This window comes from Myotis lucifugus, unplaced genomic scaffold (assembly GCF_000147115.1).
Source record: "Myotis lucifugus unplaced genomic scaffold, Myoluc2.0 scaffold_372, whole genome shotgun sequence".
NCBI classification, from domain to species: domain Eukaryota; kingdom Metazoa; phylum Chordata; class Mammalia; order Chiroptera; family Vespertilionidae; genus Myotis; species Myotis lucifugus.
Genome location: NW_005871420.1, coordinates 774,665 through 792,196, shown reverse-complemented (window position 1 = coordinate 792,196; position 17,532 = coordinate 774,665). Strand labels below are relative to the sequence as shown.

At 46.1% G+C, this 17,532-nt stretch overlaps 1 protein-coding gene across 5 annotated transcripts in view; it reads left to right on the top strand.

Moving 5' to 3' along the window:
- KCNJ15 (potassium voltage-gated channel subfamily J member 15) overlaps positions 1-2,022 on the top strand; it is a 36,856-nt gene extending 34,834 nt beyond the window's left edge. For 3 of the 5 annotated variants that reach the window (XM_006101547.3, XM_023765047.1, XM_023765046.1), the window contains exon 3: positions 286-2,022. In XM_006101547.3, coding sequence (XP_006101609.1) covers positions 286-1,412 — 1,127 coding nt within the window. In that variant the 3' untranslated portion in view covers positions 1,413-2,022. Of the gene's footprint in view, positions 1-5; positions 88-285 lie in introns of all 5 variants that reach the window. The other 2 variants (XM_023765044.1, XM_023765048.1) reach the window with 2 other exon arrangements.
- The last annotated feature ends 15,510 nt before the right edge of the window (positions 2,023-17,532 follow it).

Genomic DNA, 17,532 nt, shown 5'->3' with positions numbered 1-17,532 from the left:
TACAGATCAGAGAGCTGAGGTCCAGAGAGGTTAGTAGCTTGTCCCGGCTCACACAGCGGATAACTGGAGAGTCCGCATTTAACCCAGGTTTGCTTGTCTCCAGGGCTCCTCACCTCACCCCACTGCCTTCCTCAAGTCCAAGTGGGTTAGCCTTGCCTGCAGAAGTCTCCTTTCTTCTGCCCATCCACATGCTTTCATAGTCACGTCACATGTTTACCCTGGTTCTATCTTCTGGGCAGTCTGCCACTGTGACCGTGATAAAACGTCTCTTTGTCGCTTCCTCAGGTGGTCCCAAGAGGCTGAGCATGGACCCAGTGCACCTCAGCATGTCCAGCGCGCCCCTGGTGAGGCACTCGGACAGGCCCCGCGTCATGTCCAAGAGCGGGCACAGCAACGTGAGAATCGACAAGGTGGACGGCATATACTTACTCTACCTTCAAGACCTGTGGACGACCGTGATCGACATGAAGTGGAGATACAAGCTCACCCTGTTCGCGGCCACGTTCGTCATGACCTGGTTCCTTTTCGGGGTGATCTACTACGCCATCGCGTTCATTCACGGGGACCTAGAACCCGGCGAGCCCATTTCTAACCACACCCCCTGCATCATGAAGGTGGACTCCCTCACGGGGGCGTTTCTCTTCTCCCTGGAGTCCCAGACCACCATCGGCTACGGCGTCCGCTCCATCACGGAGGAGTGCCCTCACGCCATCTTCCTGCTGGTCGCTCAGCTGGTCATCACCACCTTGATCGAGATCTTCATCACGGGCACCTTCCTGGCCAAAATCGCCAGACCCAAGAAGCGGGCGGAGACCATCAAGTTCAGCCACTGCGCGGTCATCACCAAGCAGAACGGGAAGCTGTGCCTGGTGATCCAGGTGGCCAACATGCGCAAGAGCCTCCTGATCCAGTGCCAGCTCTCCGGCAAGCTCCTGCAGACCCACGTCACCAAGGAGGGCGAGCGGATCCTCCTCAACCAGGCCTCCGTCAAATTCCACGTGGACTCCTCTTCCGAGAGCCCCTTCCTCATTTTGCCCTTGACCTTCTACCACGTGCTGGATGAGACCAGCCCCCTGAGAGATCTCACACCCCAGAACCTGAAGGAGAAGGACTTTGAGCTCGTGGTGCTCCTCAATGCCACCGTGGAGTCCACCAGCGCCGTCTGCCAGAGCCGCACGTCTTACATCCCGGAGGAGATCTACTGGGGCTTTGAGTTCGTGCCCGTGGTTTCTCTCTCCAAGAACGGGAAGTACGTGGCTGACTTCAGTCAGTTCGAGCAGATCCGGAAGAGCTCCGATTGCACGTTTTACTGCGCGGATTCCGAGAAGCAGAAACTGGAGGAGAAGTACAGGCAGGAGGACCAGCGGGAGAGAGAACTGCGGACTCTCCTGTTACAACAGAGCAACGTCTGATGGCGGTGCCCTGGCCTCAGTTGACTCTGCGGCCATTTCCACATCCGAGCTCCTTCGAACAAAAATGTGTGGATGCATTTCTAAAAACACTGCACAGATGTGCTAAATCCATCTTCTCCTTTGATCTGGTGGCTCAACAAGAATCTCCACCTTCGAGAGGGTTCCTTGTTTAAATGCTTTGTCTGAAGCAAACTCCCAAAGTTCAGATTTTCTAAGATGGGGCTACATTTGGCAGGACTTGGTGTAGGGCGATTGCAAACATGTCCTGCAGGATGGACGGACAGTCAGCATGCTGAGAGTGAAGGGAAGGCATTTCTCTAGAAGGCTATCAGCTGTAATATAAGGTATTTATGCAATCCGATATCAAAGGCATGTGGCCTTGAAATGTGGTTCAGTGTTCACTCACATCATAGTTTAAACTCTTTTCAAGCAGAGAAAATGGTTTATGTTCTGGAGGCTACCTGTTAATACAACAAATGGAGCAGGGGGAGTCTGTATTCACAAAATATAATAATTCCATTTCTGCCTTTTCCCAGTGGATTTAATTGTGCAGCGTGAAATTGGTCCCTCAGGAATTAACAGTTGTGAAAACATGTACGGATGGAACTGAGGCTGTTGTCTGCACTAATTTTTGCTGGAACGTATTAGCCCCTTCCTATTCAACATGTGGCTCCCAGGCCAGCAGCATCAGCCCCTGGAGAACTTATTAGCCACATAGAGGCCCAGGCCCTGCCCCACTTAGAGAACCAGAGTCTGTATGGTCCCCACACCCCCATGGGACTCACGCACACTTGAGTTTGAAAAGCTCCTCTCTGGGCAGTGCATTCAGAGTGACCTCGGAAGCTGCGGGCCAGTGAGGGTCCCCTGTCCACGTGGCCTCCAGATCTGTCCTTCCTTCGGTTCTTCATTGGGCACCAAGCTTCCTTTCAGCCACTTCTTTCCTGATCTAGTAAAACACCTTGTCCACAGGGGAAGGGTCACTGACAGTCCAAGAGCAAAATCAAACTCTTTCAGGTAATGGTCGCCTCATTCACGCTCAGTACCTGGTTGTCAATGATGGTTAGAACCAGAGGAAAATTAAGCTGTGCCATGGTCAGAACTTTGCTCAGATGTTGAAATCTAGTGGGTCCAATGGAGCCATGGGGAAGGAGAGTGGCTGAGGATAAATAATTCATACACAGGCCACTCCTTGAAGCATGAACAACATTTGATAATTTGATAACATGTCAAGAACGTCCTCAGCATTTAAACAAAGCTTGTGCAACTCAGTGTTACAGAGGTAACATTTGCCTTTGGCAGAATTTGGGGACCAGGCACCCTGCATTTCTTTGGGGTAGAGAAAATATGGGCTACGATTGGCTAAATGTGCGCAAGGTGAAATCTCACTTCATTGGAAACACGATGGATTTGCATATTCCCTCAAGAAAAATGTTACTATAAGTGTGTAGGTGGACCTACATGTAAGCCACATATGTATACACACATGCATACATAGGCACAGGCATGCAAACAACACAGACACAGGCACACACATGCACGCGATACACCACACACGTGTGCACACACACACACACGCACACACACACAGGGACGCACACCCTAGCTCTTGAAGCACGATGGTGGAAATTATCAATGAAAGACATTTGCAGTTAAAATTTTGTTCTCTAAGATGGGGAACACTGGGACTTGGAGGAAATGGGGAAAGTGGTGGGATTCAGATTGTCGGTGAAATGGTGATGTGGACCACAGCAAGTGTCTCTTGATGTTACCAGATTTCAAATGTCCTTTAACAGAAAATGTGGCTGACGCCACTGACCTGGAGCAGCCCATCGAATGCAGGGCCAGAATAATGGGGGTAAAGTCGTAAAGCTTCAAAGAACAATCTCAATGCACAAGAGCTTTTGTCTTATTATTCAGGAAGTTTTCTTCTGTTTCTGTTATAATTTTATGGCAGATTGTCTTAGATCTTAAAAACATTACATGTAGTTAGATATGACCCCTTTTAGTTGTGATGTGTGATTTTTTATTGTATATTGTGGTCTAATTGGCAGAAGAATAATGCCAGGGGCATGTTTACAGATTTTCCGTCGCACAAGTAAATTCTTCTCACAGTATTGCCATCAATGTCACTTGGAATGTGATCAAGGTTAGGAATCTTACCTGCTTATATTGTATATGGTACAATGATGTAGCACAAGATCGAAAAATCTCTTTTATGTTCACTTAGCAATCTACTTCAGCCAAATGTGGAAGACTTGATCATCTGATCTTTCACACTATACGCAAAATAAATATGTAGTGTCTTAAAAGCCAATACTCGTGGAAGTCAATAAGTGATATTACAGTGTAGTTTTTCATACGTAGGTCTAAAGTCATGGCTGGTTTGAAACTTAGAATTTTCCAGAAATATTTATTATGACTTTCTACGAAACACTCTAATGGAAAGAGCCTAACAAAAAAGGATTTGGATGGCAAACTGATTCTATGTGAACAGTCTTCTGATTGGAAGAGATTCACGCTTGACCCTCCAATTAAGAAGAAATCAAACTAATGGAGTGTTTTTGACCCGAAAAGTCTTTTGCATTTTGAAGGATTTCCAATGCACCAGGCCTTCTCAGTGAGACCATTCAAAAATGCCGTGTTCCATCAGAGAAACCACAAAGCCATGTCTTATTTCAGAAATAAGATGTGTTATAATTACATGGTACCCAGCAGCCAGTGGTCCCAGAAGCATAGCAAAGTGTCATTCATTGGCCCTCACAGTGGGCCGCCGTTGAGATGCGGGTGGAGGCACCCAGGGGTGCCCTTCCCCACTCATGGGGATGTTACAGCTCAGAGAGGAGACCAGAAATTGAAATAGCTGGTTCAAAGGGGGGAGATGCCATCAGTGAGCGGACCAGATGTTTAGATGCATTTACACAACCCATTGAATTAAATTTTCAATTTTTAATTGACTGTGATTTCGCTATCACTGAAATGTAAAGTAAGGTGTAGAGACATGTGACGCTTCTATTACAGGATGATCCTTTCTCCCTTGCTTAGATCCTCAGTCCTCTTATATAACCTGGAGGAAGGAGAAAATAGAAAAGCAAGGCAAAGAAAGCGCAGGGCCTTTGCACTGGTAGCTCGGTAAAGATCATCTCATCCTCGGCCTACATTCACTACCTTGTCACCATGGTCTAAGGGTCAGACATTTGATCACGTGACATAGGGAGACTTCCAGTCTCTCAATCTCCGCTCTCCTTTGAAACAACTAGTTTTGAATCCAGGTTATCTCATCATAGCTCCGTGGGACGGGACTCTGTAGTGAGAGGCATCAACATTTGCAGTCTTGGTTTCCAAGTGCGCACCCGACTTCCCGCACCTGACCCTGGGTAGGTCCAAGGCGCAATTGATGTTCTTCCCCTGGGAAGACGTACACTTGAAGGTCCAAAGCTTAACATTTCACTTCTAATGGATTAACTGCGCACATGTTGCCCTTTGTGAGTTTCAGTTTATCTATAATCAGAATGACCTGCCAATCAACCAAACCTCGTGCCTGTGGGCCGCAGTGAGTGGTGGGTGTTGGTTCTCAGCCTGAAGGGCCTCAGAGCAGAGCTGAGAGTCTGCACAGTTAGAATGTGCAATGAAATGATATGTGAGAACCTAATTGAGATTTTAAAGAACAAAAGAGTTAACTTCTTGAGGCATTGGTATTTGTCAGTAAACTGTTTTTCTTGTCGTTATGTTGTTCTGATTTTTTTAAAGAATCTAAAACAAAATCTTTGCCTTTCCAGTAAGGAAGGCACTGAGAAAAGTATAAAAACTGAAAGCTAGGGGTTGACTGAGCACCTCTCACGTAAGCCCTCTCCCAGCGGACAAGAACTTCTTTGCAGGCAAAGCTAGGCCACTCATCTTACATTACAACTGATTGTCATTATATCCTCTGGCTTCCCAGGAGGACCAGTTTTCCCAGTCTTTCAGAAACACTGACAGATTAAGTCCAATTTCCCCCCCAAAGTTTTTCCACTAAATGCTGACTGACAACAAAACATGAGGCAGAAATAAAGCTTCAGCCCTTTCCCTTTGTTCTCATCCTCTGTCTGTCTCCTGGGGGACTTGGTGTCCCCTCAGCTTGATCTGTGGGGGTTGGCTGTTCCATCCTGGCTGTCCATTCCATCAAGTCAGATAATCCTGTGGGTTCAAAATAATCAATCCAAAATCATAATCCTTGGACGTTTATGGTAGATGCCCAAAAATTGGGGACAGGAATTTTTTTTTTTCCAATTGCTATGTTGCTGGTGTATAAACATAGAAGACCAAGAAAAAGCTCTTGATTAGAAGTGATGGGTAATTCCTAATAAAATTACAAGAATTGATTGTGTAAGATAAGGACATCATTTTTTAAAATATATTTTTATTGATTTCAGAGAGGAAGTGGGAGGGACGGAGAGATAGAAACATCAATGATAAGAGAGAATCATTGATCAGCTGCCTCCTGCAAGCCCCACACTAGGGCTTGAGCCCACAAACTGGGCCTGTGCCCTGACTGGGAATTGAACCGTGATCTTCTGGTTCATAGGTCGATGCTCAACCATTGAGTCATGCCGGCTGGGCAGGACATCATTTTGGATACATGCTTATAGAAGCCAAAGATGTCATATATGTATGTAAATGCCATATAACTCTGACTATAATCCCAGAATTAGGAATGTCAGGCTTGCTGTGTATGCAGGGCACATCCTGTACTGCATTCTGATGGATTTATTGAGATGTTCTAAATGTCCTATCTTCATTTTTACCAATAAATTACAAAATTGCATAGGCAGTTAGAAAATAAATCTTCACATGGAACTGGATGTCTTGTATACTTATTTGCTAATGCTGCCAACCTTACAGAAAGTATTCACAGAATCCCAAACTATGCCCTTCTCTAGAAGAGCAAAGAAGAAATGTCCCTTCCTTTAGAGGCTACGGTTTTCATACAGCTGGTAGTAGAGAAAGGGGGTATTCCAAAAAAAATTTTTCTTGGCTTGCTCAATTAGTAAAATAAATTTCAACCAATCACTGGGGGCCTTTGATACAGTCTGTGCAGCATAGAGCAGGCCGCTATTTGAGCCCGTCCATCAAGGAGAAGCCTCTAGTGTTGGGCTCAGAGCCCTCCTCCACATGGCGTGCCGGATCCCTCATTCCCAACCCCCTGTTGGAGAATCAGGCCAAGGGTTTTGTGGTCCTGACCAGCAGTGGATGGGCAAAGCCAAAGATGAAGGAGTCATCCTGAAAGTCCATCACCAAGGTTGTTGCTTAGCAACTCTCATTTCATGATGTAGTGCTTCACTGTGATCTTTATCTGAGGTCAAATCTTATCTAGTATCAAGCCTTCCCACTCCCTTAAGATATCCAAAAAATACTCAAGTTAAGGGTAGAAGCCCCTCAAAATTAGACTCCAATGGAGCTATTACAATTGATTATAGAGTACCTATTTCCGAAAAAAAGTCACAAGTTGTTGACTCTGAGCTAAGAAATGTGATCTCTTTGGCTTATTGTAACTACTATTGCCACTATTGCAAATGTCCTTCATACTGTTTACAAAGTAAAGAGCTTCCAAGAAGGTGTTTGGAGAGGAGTTCAAAGAAATGCTTTTGTTTTTCATTCACTGTAATTTAACTATATTTTTCATCTGCAATCAAATCTTAAGAGTAAGGATGTCGTATTAAAACAAATCACTGCAGGAAGTATGACTGTACCAGGGACTTTTTACAAAAACAAACTTCCAGATCACAAGAGGAAGCTGTGTTTGTGTGCCGCCAGAGTGTAAAATAGCAGCCAGGAGAGGAAGGCAGGGTAACAGCCAACTTGGATCTATTTTTGAAGAATTATTTCTGTAGGGTGTCATGGAATTGTAAGTTACAAAAAAGAACGCTTTGGTAAACAGACTGCTGGATTCCAAAAGGACCCACTCCAAAATACCACTTAATGGAATTCAAGGGACTGTTATGAAGATTAAAATCCCAAGTCACACGCGGATTTTGCAAGCAAACAGTCCCACTCCTGGCAAAGCCTGGCGGTGTGCTCTAACCAGCGTCTGGATCGTGCCTCGGTCTCCTGCCATATATCGCTCTATGTCTGATCGCTATACCGTGACACGCAAGTGTCCTTGCTTTCCTCTGATTTTAACATGGTCTTAAACTTGGATTTGCCTTTAGTAGAACAGTGACTCATGTTCCTCACGGTTGAGCTGCTATGGGGTGCGTGTTGGAAATGTTACATTAACTGATATGTACACCCTGTCACCGCTGAGCCGAAGCATCCCGTATCAGTTTTAATGATGTGCTCTCGTGGTCTACAAATCCATACCTCTATTTGTCAAACCATTTCTTGTTTGCATATGATCTCCATCACTTTTCTTTGTTAATATGTGGAATCACTCTAATCTGTGAAACAATAGGAAATACAAATGTAGTAAAGCCAACTCCATAGTCTCGAGTCTGTTTATTTCATCCGAGTGGTGACGGTGCTGTTGTGGTGCCCTGTGGAGACGAAGCTAATATTTCCTGAGAGGGCTCAGAGGTAAACTCACTCAAAATAGCTGTTTCCAATGGTTGTAACGACAGTCATTTGGGGATGGCTCCCTCCTAAGAACTTACAATGTTAGTTTCCATCAGTGCCTAAAGGACTGCATTTTGCTTCCTTTCTCATCAAAGAAAAAAACTGAAACCCCTGCCTCACCTCTCTTTTTTTTTAAATTTTGGCCTTGACGCTCTATTGATCATTCATTCTAGCGAACGATTAAAGATCAAGTCATTATTTCACAGCAACCTTTCAGCACCTCACTGCCTACCAAAGTCCCTTACATTCCATAGCTTGTTTACTTTGATGGATTAAAAGAAAGAAAACATAATTATATAAGCCTTAAAGACACCAGTGTGGGTGACATTGTAAAGCAACACAGCCATTTAAAATCCACATGGCAGAGATAAGCACCCAGGGACAGCCGTCGTCCTGGAAGCACTTGCCTGGGGAAGCACACGCAGACACATGGCTGCCACAGGAGCACATGCAGGCATGTGGCTGCCACAGGAGCACACGTAGGCACGTGGCTGCCACAGGAGCACAGGCAGGCACGTGGCTGCCACAGGAGCACAGACAGGCACGTGGCTGCCACAGGAGCACACGTAGGCACGTGGCTGCCACAGGAGCACAGACAGGCACGTGGCTGCCACAGGAGCACACACAGGCACGTGGCTGCCACAGGAGCACAGACAGACATGTGGCTGCCACAGGAGCACACCATTCTCAGTGGTGGCAAGACTGTTCTTTGAGTGAGGTGGCAAGACTGTTCTTTGAGTGAGAATGTGACAGCTAGAAATAAGGAAGGCTGATCATAGAGCAGGAAGTCAACTTTGTGGATGCTGTTTGGGGAAAAAAAAACACTAAAACGCTTTCCAGAAAGTGTGTAAGTAACCTGGAATACAGTGATGAAGCACATCTGCAGGACACGCTTTATTCATTTTAATCTGCACGGAATTTCCCAGACACGTGTTATTTTCTACTCTTGCCTCAAGCATCTGCTTGCCTTATGGGGTGACTTTGGCTGAGAACTGACCCTCCATGTCCAAGACATAAGACAACTTTGCCTTCACCACACCATGGCGATGGGGCCGTGACTATGGGAATTGTCACAGCAGCATTGGGTTCTGGGCTGGGAACACGGCATCCTGGCAGCCATGGCCCTCTTCTCAGAAGTCCTTGACTTTGTTCACCTGTCATAAAAAATGTCAAACAAACAAGCTTAATGGTTAAATTTTCATGCAGAAGTCCCTCTTCTTCCCCAAAACTGAATATTTTTCAAGTTTTCTACCCCTTTATTTGAATGTAATACGTCCATGATACTGCTCAGCATGTGGGATAGTTGAATGTCCCAAATGTGTTTTCCAGCCCCAAGGACCGCCCTCTCTGTCATTCTTGGTCTGCCTCTGTTGAGTTTGTGAGATACCCCTGCTCTCAACAGTCCACCCCCCTGTGCACTGTGTGCATGTGTGGAAAGATCTGCCACATCTGCTAAAACAAGACTCACTGCCTCACATCCACACAGAACATTATGTGCTTTCCCTTGCCCTGCCCCCATCATGAACCTGCTACCTATGAAATGTGTTGCCTCTTCTGCTCAAACAAGCCACACACTCACACACACACACACACACACACACACACACACACACACACATCTCATGACTTCAGGTCACTCCTTGGATTTGCAGGGAGCAAACAATACTCATTCTGAATGCCTCACACAACTTCTAATATTTAATAGTCCATTTTAGACCCAATGAAGGAGGTAGGACATGTCCAGCTACTACACTTTACAGGAGACCCCAACGCTCTCCGAGGTTCAATGCTTCGCCCGGTGTGACCCGGTGAGCCAGTCCAGGGAGCTAGGTCTTTCCCTTCCGGCCGCGTGTTCTATCCCCAGAACTTACAACATGGGACACCCATTGTACAGCTGAATCTGGTGTGAGACGGGTCAAGACCAGGGCCACAGAGAGGCAGAATGAGCTGCCCAGGGAGCATGAGCTGGGGATGGGAGGATTACTAGTATATGAAGGCCTAGCGAGCCCAGGGCTCTGTTATTCAGGAGCTGAACCCATGGAATATGAAGCTGAGTGCTTCATATCATGTCTACCTTCTGAAATCAATAAAAATATATATTTTTAAAAAGAGCCATAGGCCTGCTGTAGGCTTGTAAGGTCAAACAATTGGCCAAAGAATAGACATGGAGTGGACAGGATTAAGAAATCTCAGAAAAAGGTTGTGATGACCAAGTAACTGTACTTAGTTTGGTTCAAGTTTCCTTACATTCATTATGACTGTGTCAATGGAAGAAACATCCAAACCTGAGGAGAATTTTTACAAGAGTTTATATGAGCCAAACTGACAACATTTGCTGAGGAGCAAGATCTCAAATGCTCCATAAAGTCAGTTTTCAGCTGTTTTTATGCATTTGAAATGAAGGCGGGATGTAAGAAAGATTACAGGAGGGTGGGATAGCAAGGTGGGAACGAGCTAACAGGATCATGTGCTCTCTTGAGGGTGGTTATGCTTATTTCAAACGTGTGTTAACCTAGATGCACAGAAATAAGGCACAGGGCTTGCTTAAGGCAAAGATGAGCCTTTTACTACAAAGTTCTATGATTGGTGTGTGACTTTTCTCCAGGACCTGCTCGGTTAGGAATTCAGGATCAGGTGGCTCTGTGAGGCTACTTTCCACAGAACCATTTTTTGTCCACAATTGCATCATATCTCCTCAAAACAGGTGGGCATTGTTAGGATTCCCATTTTATACATGATAAAACTGAGGCTCCGAGAAGGTAAGCAATTTGTCCAAAGTGACAAAGCTAGCAAGTGACAGAGCCAGGCGTAGAACCCAGGACTGACCAGAGTGACAGCCTTTCTTCTTCCCCAAGCTCTCTCCTGCCTCCTGGGTGGGCCACCACACAGGGCACCCAAAGGAGCTGGGAGACCGTTGGTACTTGATGTTCTTGGAGCAAATAAGCTTTTGCGTGGCCCTCAAGAGTTTTTATCAAGAGAAGTCGGAACCGCAGTTGAGTAGCTGTGTGGCCACACACCTGACTCACGGAAGCTGAATTGAGGCTAAAGCGCGGCAGTGCAAGTCGTGGGGATTTTGCTGGCGTGGATGGAGCGGGGAGTTTCCAACTGGATGTTTGGCCGAGCTCGGGAACCTGACTTGCAAGGATTTATACTGGGCTCTGCAGTGGACTCTAAGCTAGGTCATCATTTTAAGGTCTTGGCCGATCAAGCCGAGAGACAGAGAGCTTTGTAGAGATGAGCAAACACTACGGATCAGCAGAGCTCGCTGGAATCCTATACTGAGCGGCAGGGGCCTGCTGGGCCTGGGAGTGGGCCCCGCACACTCAGTCGTGCTGTGACAATGACCAGGGCTAGAGCAGGAATGGTCAGGACCCAGACACCAAGCAAAGCTCCAAGCGCAGGGCAAGGGCACAAGGGAGTCCTTGGGAGCTGACTGTGGCGGGAGGTTCTGAGGCTGGGTCTGAGGCTCGGAAAGACTTCTCTGCAAACCTGTCCATTTCAGGGGCAGATGGGCAAAGGGAGGGACCTTGGGTGGAAGTGCATCAGAAAGCACAGCAAAGGGTGAGGCCGAGGGAGTACAGTTCAGAAACCGGACCCAGACCCAGGACCCACGTCAGAGGCAGGACCTGCTCCTGGGAGGGGTCAGCGAAGAGGAGAAGCCAGACAAAACCTAAGGCTGGACCCCGGAGCACAAGGACGCTGGCCAAGACGGGAATGGAACTGGGTAAAACACTAGGGCTTTCTCACTGGAAAGTGGGGTTCCAGGAGAGCAGGACCAGGGCAAGGCAGACTCAGTGAGGATCCAGTGTCTTCACTTCCCCTGAGTGGGAAGCCACAGTTTGGGCACCAGTCAGTGCTCCCCAAGGCCAAGGGTGGAAGCCAGGAGGCATACACACCCCCACAGCCATAGGTGTGCATTTCACTGTCAGATAGAGTGGTTCCTTGTTCATTTAATATCTACTCAATCAAACTAGGCTCTTTAACAATGACCTGATCACCAAGCCAGTCCCTTAGAGCATGTGGTCTCCACATTAATATTGATTTGGCAACATTCATTGTGCTAAGAAGATAAAAGCAGATTCCTGAAGGAGTCACGTGATTTGTATCTTTTCCTAGCACTGCCATGACAAATTACCACACACTGGGTGGTTAGAAGAACAGACATTCATTATCTCACAGTTTTGCAGGTGTGAAGTCTGAAACCAGGTGTTGACAGGGCCATGGTCCCCCTGAAACCTGTAGGGGCGGACCCTTCCGGTTTCTTCCAGATTCTGGTGGCCCAGACATTCCTTGACTTGGCAGCATAATTCTACTCTCTGCCTCCATCTTCCCATGGCTTCTCTCTGCCTCTTCCCATCATCTTCCTCAATGTCTGGTCCATGTCCAAATTCCCCCTTTATATAAGGACACCAGTCATATTGATTAATTTGATTACCTTTGGGTTTTTTGTGTTTTTTTTTATTTTTAATATATTTCTATTGATTTCAGAGAGGAAAGGAGAGGGAGAAACATCAATGATGACAGGGAATCAATGATAGGTTGCCTCCTGCATGCCCCCTACTGGGGATCGAGCCTTGACCGGAATCAAACCATGCCTCCTGGTTGGTAGGTTGACGCTCAACTACTGAGCCATGCCAGCCGGGCTTGATTACCTTTGTAAATCCTTATTTTCCAATAAGGTCACATTCTAAGCTGCTGGGAGTTAGAAATTCCATATATCTTCTTGAGGGGACATAATAGCTGATAACACTATGCTTCCCTATCCATGTCATCACAGATTGTCTACACTCAACCCTCCTCCTGTTCTTCCCCTTGGAAGAGATAAGGACACCCCCTCAGTCGTGGTCATTGCCATGGACTTCCCAGTCCTGCAGAAGGGCACGCAAAGCTAGCCTCCAGCGGATGCCCTTCCTGGTTTGATCATAGCTGCACAGAAGCTGGGCCAGTGGACATGCTTAGACACTCCTGAGAGAGTTCCTGGTTCTCAGGGCAGAGAGCAAGAGTTTGCTCCCTTGGAAATGGTCTCCACTGGTTTGTACACAGGAAGACGTTGTAACTCTGATTTCCAAATGGTCAGAGGCTAGAGGTAACCTCACAAGTTAATCATGTACTGGCTTCACCTCCCAAGTGCTGGAGAGCTTGCTGATTTCCCAACACTTGAAAGTACTTGACTGTTAGATGCATTTCATAATTCTGTGTCTGTCATTTTTTGGCACTTGTTTCTCCTACTATAAAGGTTGGGAGGGACCCTCCCTTCAATGAAGGCAGGCTTCTTCAAGGTGTCTCTGCAGCCGTCACCAGTCCACAAGCTGACATATGCCTGGTGGGTCCTCTCACTTACACCATTTTGTCGCATCAGGTAGTCCCATGTTGTTCCAGGAACAATGCTCTTATACACTGTCTTCCTCCCCAAACCATGCCCGCCTCTAACGCTGGGAACCAGAGATCCACCTGGTCATCCCCCACTTCCTCACTACCAGTGTCTAACCCATCACTCTGTCCACATCACCCCTGAAATGGCTCTCAAGCCCGTTTCTTCTCTTCCATTCGAACTGCTGCTCCCATCATCAACCATCATCATCTCTCATTGGTTTTTGTTGTTGTTGTGTTTTGACCAGGGCTAGCGCAGGAATGCTGGGAGCTGGCTGTGGAGGATGACTGCACTCCCTGCATCATCATCTCTCATCAGTTGTTGTTGTTGTGTTTTGTGGTGGGTTTTTTTTAGAAGTTTTAAAGTGGCTACACTGCCTCTAACCTTTCTCCCTTCCAACCCATCTGCCCCACTGTACACAGAGTGGTCAGGGTCATACTAAAATCTAATCATTCTACTCCCTATTCCAAAGCTGATTCTTCATACACATGTCCTAACATGGGGTAAATGGCTCCTCTCGATCTGGCTCCTGAATACCTTCTCCTGTGTCATCCCTTGCCTTTGTGTTATATCTTCAAACAGCCTGAACTATTAGCAATTCCCTGAATGCTGCATCCTTTCCAGTTTTGGGCCTTTGTTATGCTTCTCCCTCTGTCTGAGAAGTCCCTGGCCAACTCCCGCTGGCTCTGCTGGCTACCTTGTATGATGGGCTTTCTTGACCATGCCTATGGGTCCCTGATAAACTCCTGGGCACTTTATGGACTCCCTGTGATGCATAGCACCTACCTCTCAGAAGGCTTTCCTGAGAGTGTGACTGAGCTTACCAAGCCTCTGGATAACATCCCACAATGGCTCAGCTGTATCTCTAGAGCCAGACCTTGCCACGGGCTGTTCCCAGGCCCTCGCTAACTCAGGTCAGTGGCTGACCGCTGGTTCTTGCGATAAGACTAGAATAAAGTGAGGTGAGATAATGAGACATTTGCCTCAAGTGCAAAATGTAAGGGGTGCTAACAAACTAAGTAGTAAAGACAATATTTTGAAGCAATTTTTTTAATCAAAATTAATGCCAAAAATTCATGGTAGACAAATTGTCAACATTTTAAATAAAGATAGGATCAGTGAGAGTGCTCAAAGGAAAAGTTATGGTTTCAGGTGTTTATTTTAGAGAAAAAGAAAGGTCTAAAATTAGTGATTTAAGCTCCAGCCTCAAAAAGTTAGAAAAATAAAAGCAAATTGAAACCAAAATAAATGGAAGGAAGGAAATACTAAAACAAGCAGAAATCAATGGAATCAAAACTACACAAACAATAATTCTGCTTGTGGTAACAAACTTACCCTGCCTCAGAGAACAGGTATCTATACGGGAAAAAATACATAAAATCAACTACCCAGCGACTCCATAGAGTGAAGGGAAGCAAGTAAGCTTCTGAGGTGAGCTGAAACTCATAGGAAGCCACAGGCATGGGGGAAGTTCAGCCCTGCCTTCAGGACAATTGCAGCTATGGTGTGTCAAATGTCAACTAAAACCCAATGATCCTTACATAAGTTGTTGATTTTTTCATCCATCCAGTTTATGAACTGTATGACCCTTATTCTGAATTATTTTTCTGACATATTGCATGCCTCTTTTTCACGTACTTGCTGGGGGGGGGGGGACAATGGGAGGATAAGGGCACATATGTAATACCATAATCAATAAAGAAATTAAGTTAAAAAATAAAATAAAACCCAATGAAAGGCCACCATTTTTCTGGTTTAGAAAAAAAGGGAAGGTGCACAGGGCAATCAGAGCTACTGAAGGGTGGGGGAGATTCAAGAAAGGAGAGAGCATGAGATGGAAATCCCTAATTCTATGCATACATAAACTCTAGAAAAGTTTGTGGGTGACCACTGACCGAGACACACACAGGGTTGACTGCAAAGTCCAACTTAGTCAGTCATCACCAACCACAGATCAAGTTTGAAGTTTAATCTGACCATGTTGATTGCTACTAAAAGAAAAACATCAGCCACTTCATTAAAAGAACTCAGAGTCTCTATAACATGGCTCTAACAATGCTCAGGATTCAAGTCAAAATCAAACGGCATATGAAGAACCAGGAATAAGGGTTCTACTCTCAAGGGAAAAGACAGTTAACAGAGGTCAGCCCTGAGGTGACAATTGTTAAAACTATGCTCAATAAGGTAGAGAAAATATAATGAAAATAAATGAAAAACAATTTTAAACCTCAACAGAGATATAGCATATATAAATAAGAACAAAGTTGAAATGTTGGAACTGAAAAGAAATATATCTGGAATAAAAAATTTACCAGATGGGTTGAATAGCAGAATGGACGTGAAAGAAGAAATATAGTTAAACTTGAATATAAGTCAGTAGAATTATCTAAATTAAAGACGAGGGAGAAAAAGAAAAAAATTACAAACCGTAGAGGCCAAGGGGATAATGCCAAATGTCTAATCCAGAGAAAAAGGTTTATTATGGTTCATTACCCCCAGTTTTCATCTGTAGGCTGGTGTACAAAGAGCAAGCAGATTGCATATCTCTTTAAGACCATATTGATTCTGGATTTAAAATGAGAAGACCCAAGTAGGGTCACCTGGCAGTGACAATGGCAGTTGTCAATATTACTTGGACGCTCCTTCCCTTCCCCCCACATGTCCCAGTCTCATTTGCAGCTCGGTTGGGAACATGTGATTAGTTCTGGCCAACAAAGTGTGAGCATAAATAATGTGTGTCCTGGCTGAGGAATGAACATTTCAGAAACATTCCCTAGAAGAGCCTAGACTAATGCTACGAGCTAAACACACTAACAAAACTCACTGAAAAATGACACTGTCATCTTCCTCCAAACTAGTCATTACAACAGCGAGAGCTCACACTGGTGTCTCAGTGTCTCAGGATGCCACACATGGTCCTGACGGCCTCTTATTCACCCAGAGGGCGAGGGAGGGATGCCTGCCCTAGGTTCTGACCAAACACACGCATCCGACTCTGGACAGATGAAAGCAAGCTGGGACCACCAGGGCAGGCTTCATAGGAATCAACGGGCAGCGTGAGCCTGGGTCTGTGGGCACCAGGATGAGCTTGGCTCGCTTGAGGAACTCTGGCCGGGAAATGATGCCCAGCTCTCAGGGATAAGCGAGCTCGGCACTTGGTCCTTTTCAGAAGGAGCCGAATGGGGAGAGAATCTATGTTAGGCGCTTGAACACATGTCAGGAACTCATAATACTGAAGCGTAATTTTAGGCTTCACACCATACACACAGCAAGTTACTTCACCCTCAGAATCTCCTAGGAAATGTCATTGCACCAGTTTAAGACCATTGGCAGTGGTGGGAGAGGTTGTTCTAAAAGTGCTTCTCATATAACTGCCCAGGAAACAACCAGGGTCTTAGAGAGGCTCTTTCCATAAGGACACACTTATCCTGAGAAGCAAGTAGATCTGAGCCATGCCCGAAGCAGTGACTGTAATGACACTCTCTTTACTTGGGCAGCTATAACAGGATGCCACAGATTGGGTGGTGTATGAACGACAGAGATTAATGTCTCCGAGTTCTGGAGGCTGGAAGTCCAAGATCAGAGTGCCAGCAAGTCAGGTTCAGGCAACGATCCTCTTCCGGGTTACAGACCGCTACCGACTCTTCATTGTATAGTCACGTGGTAGAAAGCGGGCCCCAGCGCTCTCTGGGGTGCCTTTTATGAGGGTACCAATCCCTTTCACAAAAGCTTCACCCTCATGACCTCCCAAAGGTCCTTCCTCCTAATGCGTAGGGTTAGGATTTCAATGCAGGGATTTCAGCAGGACACGAGCATTCCTTGCATAGCAGATGCTCTTGTCTCCACCCAGATGCTCCTAGGAGCAGACGTACTCACTTCAGAGGATGGGAGCAGTGACTGCTAATGGCTCTCAGCTGCACCCCTCAATGGGAAGTGGCATCAGCCACAGCGACCTGCCTTACCCAATCTTAGACCTCCTCCCAGGGGATGACTGTCACCAACGACTGGCTTCTGCAGGGACACATACACTTATCTTTTTTCCCCCATTTGAGACAAGTCTGAAGGATCACTCTGGCTGTGGAGCTCCCGTAGATACACTGAGGCACCAATTATAGCTGCATTTTGGGTTAGTTTCCCCCTCTGCTCAGTTCTACCATCCTC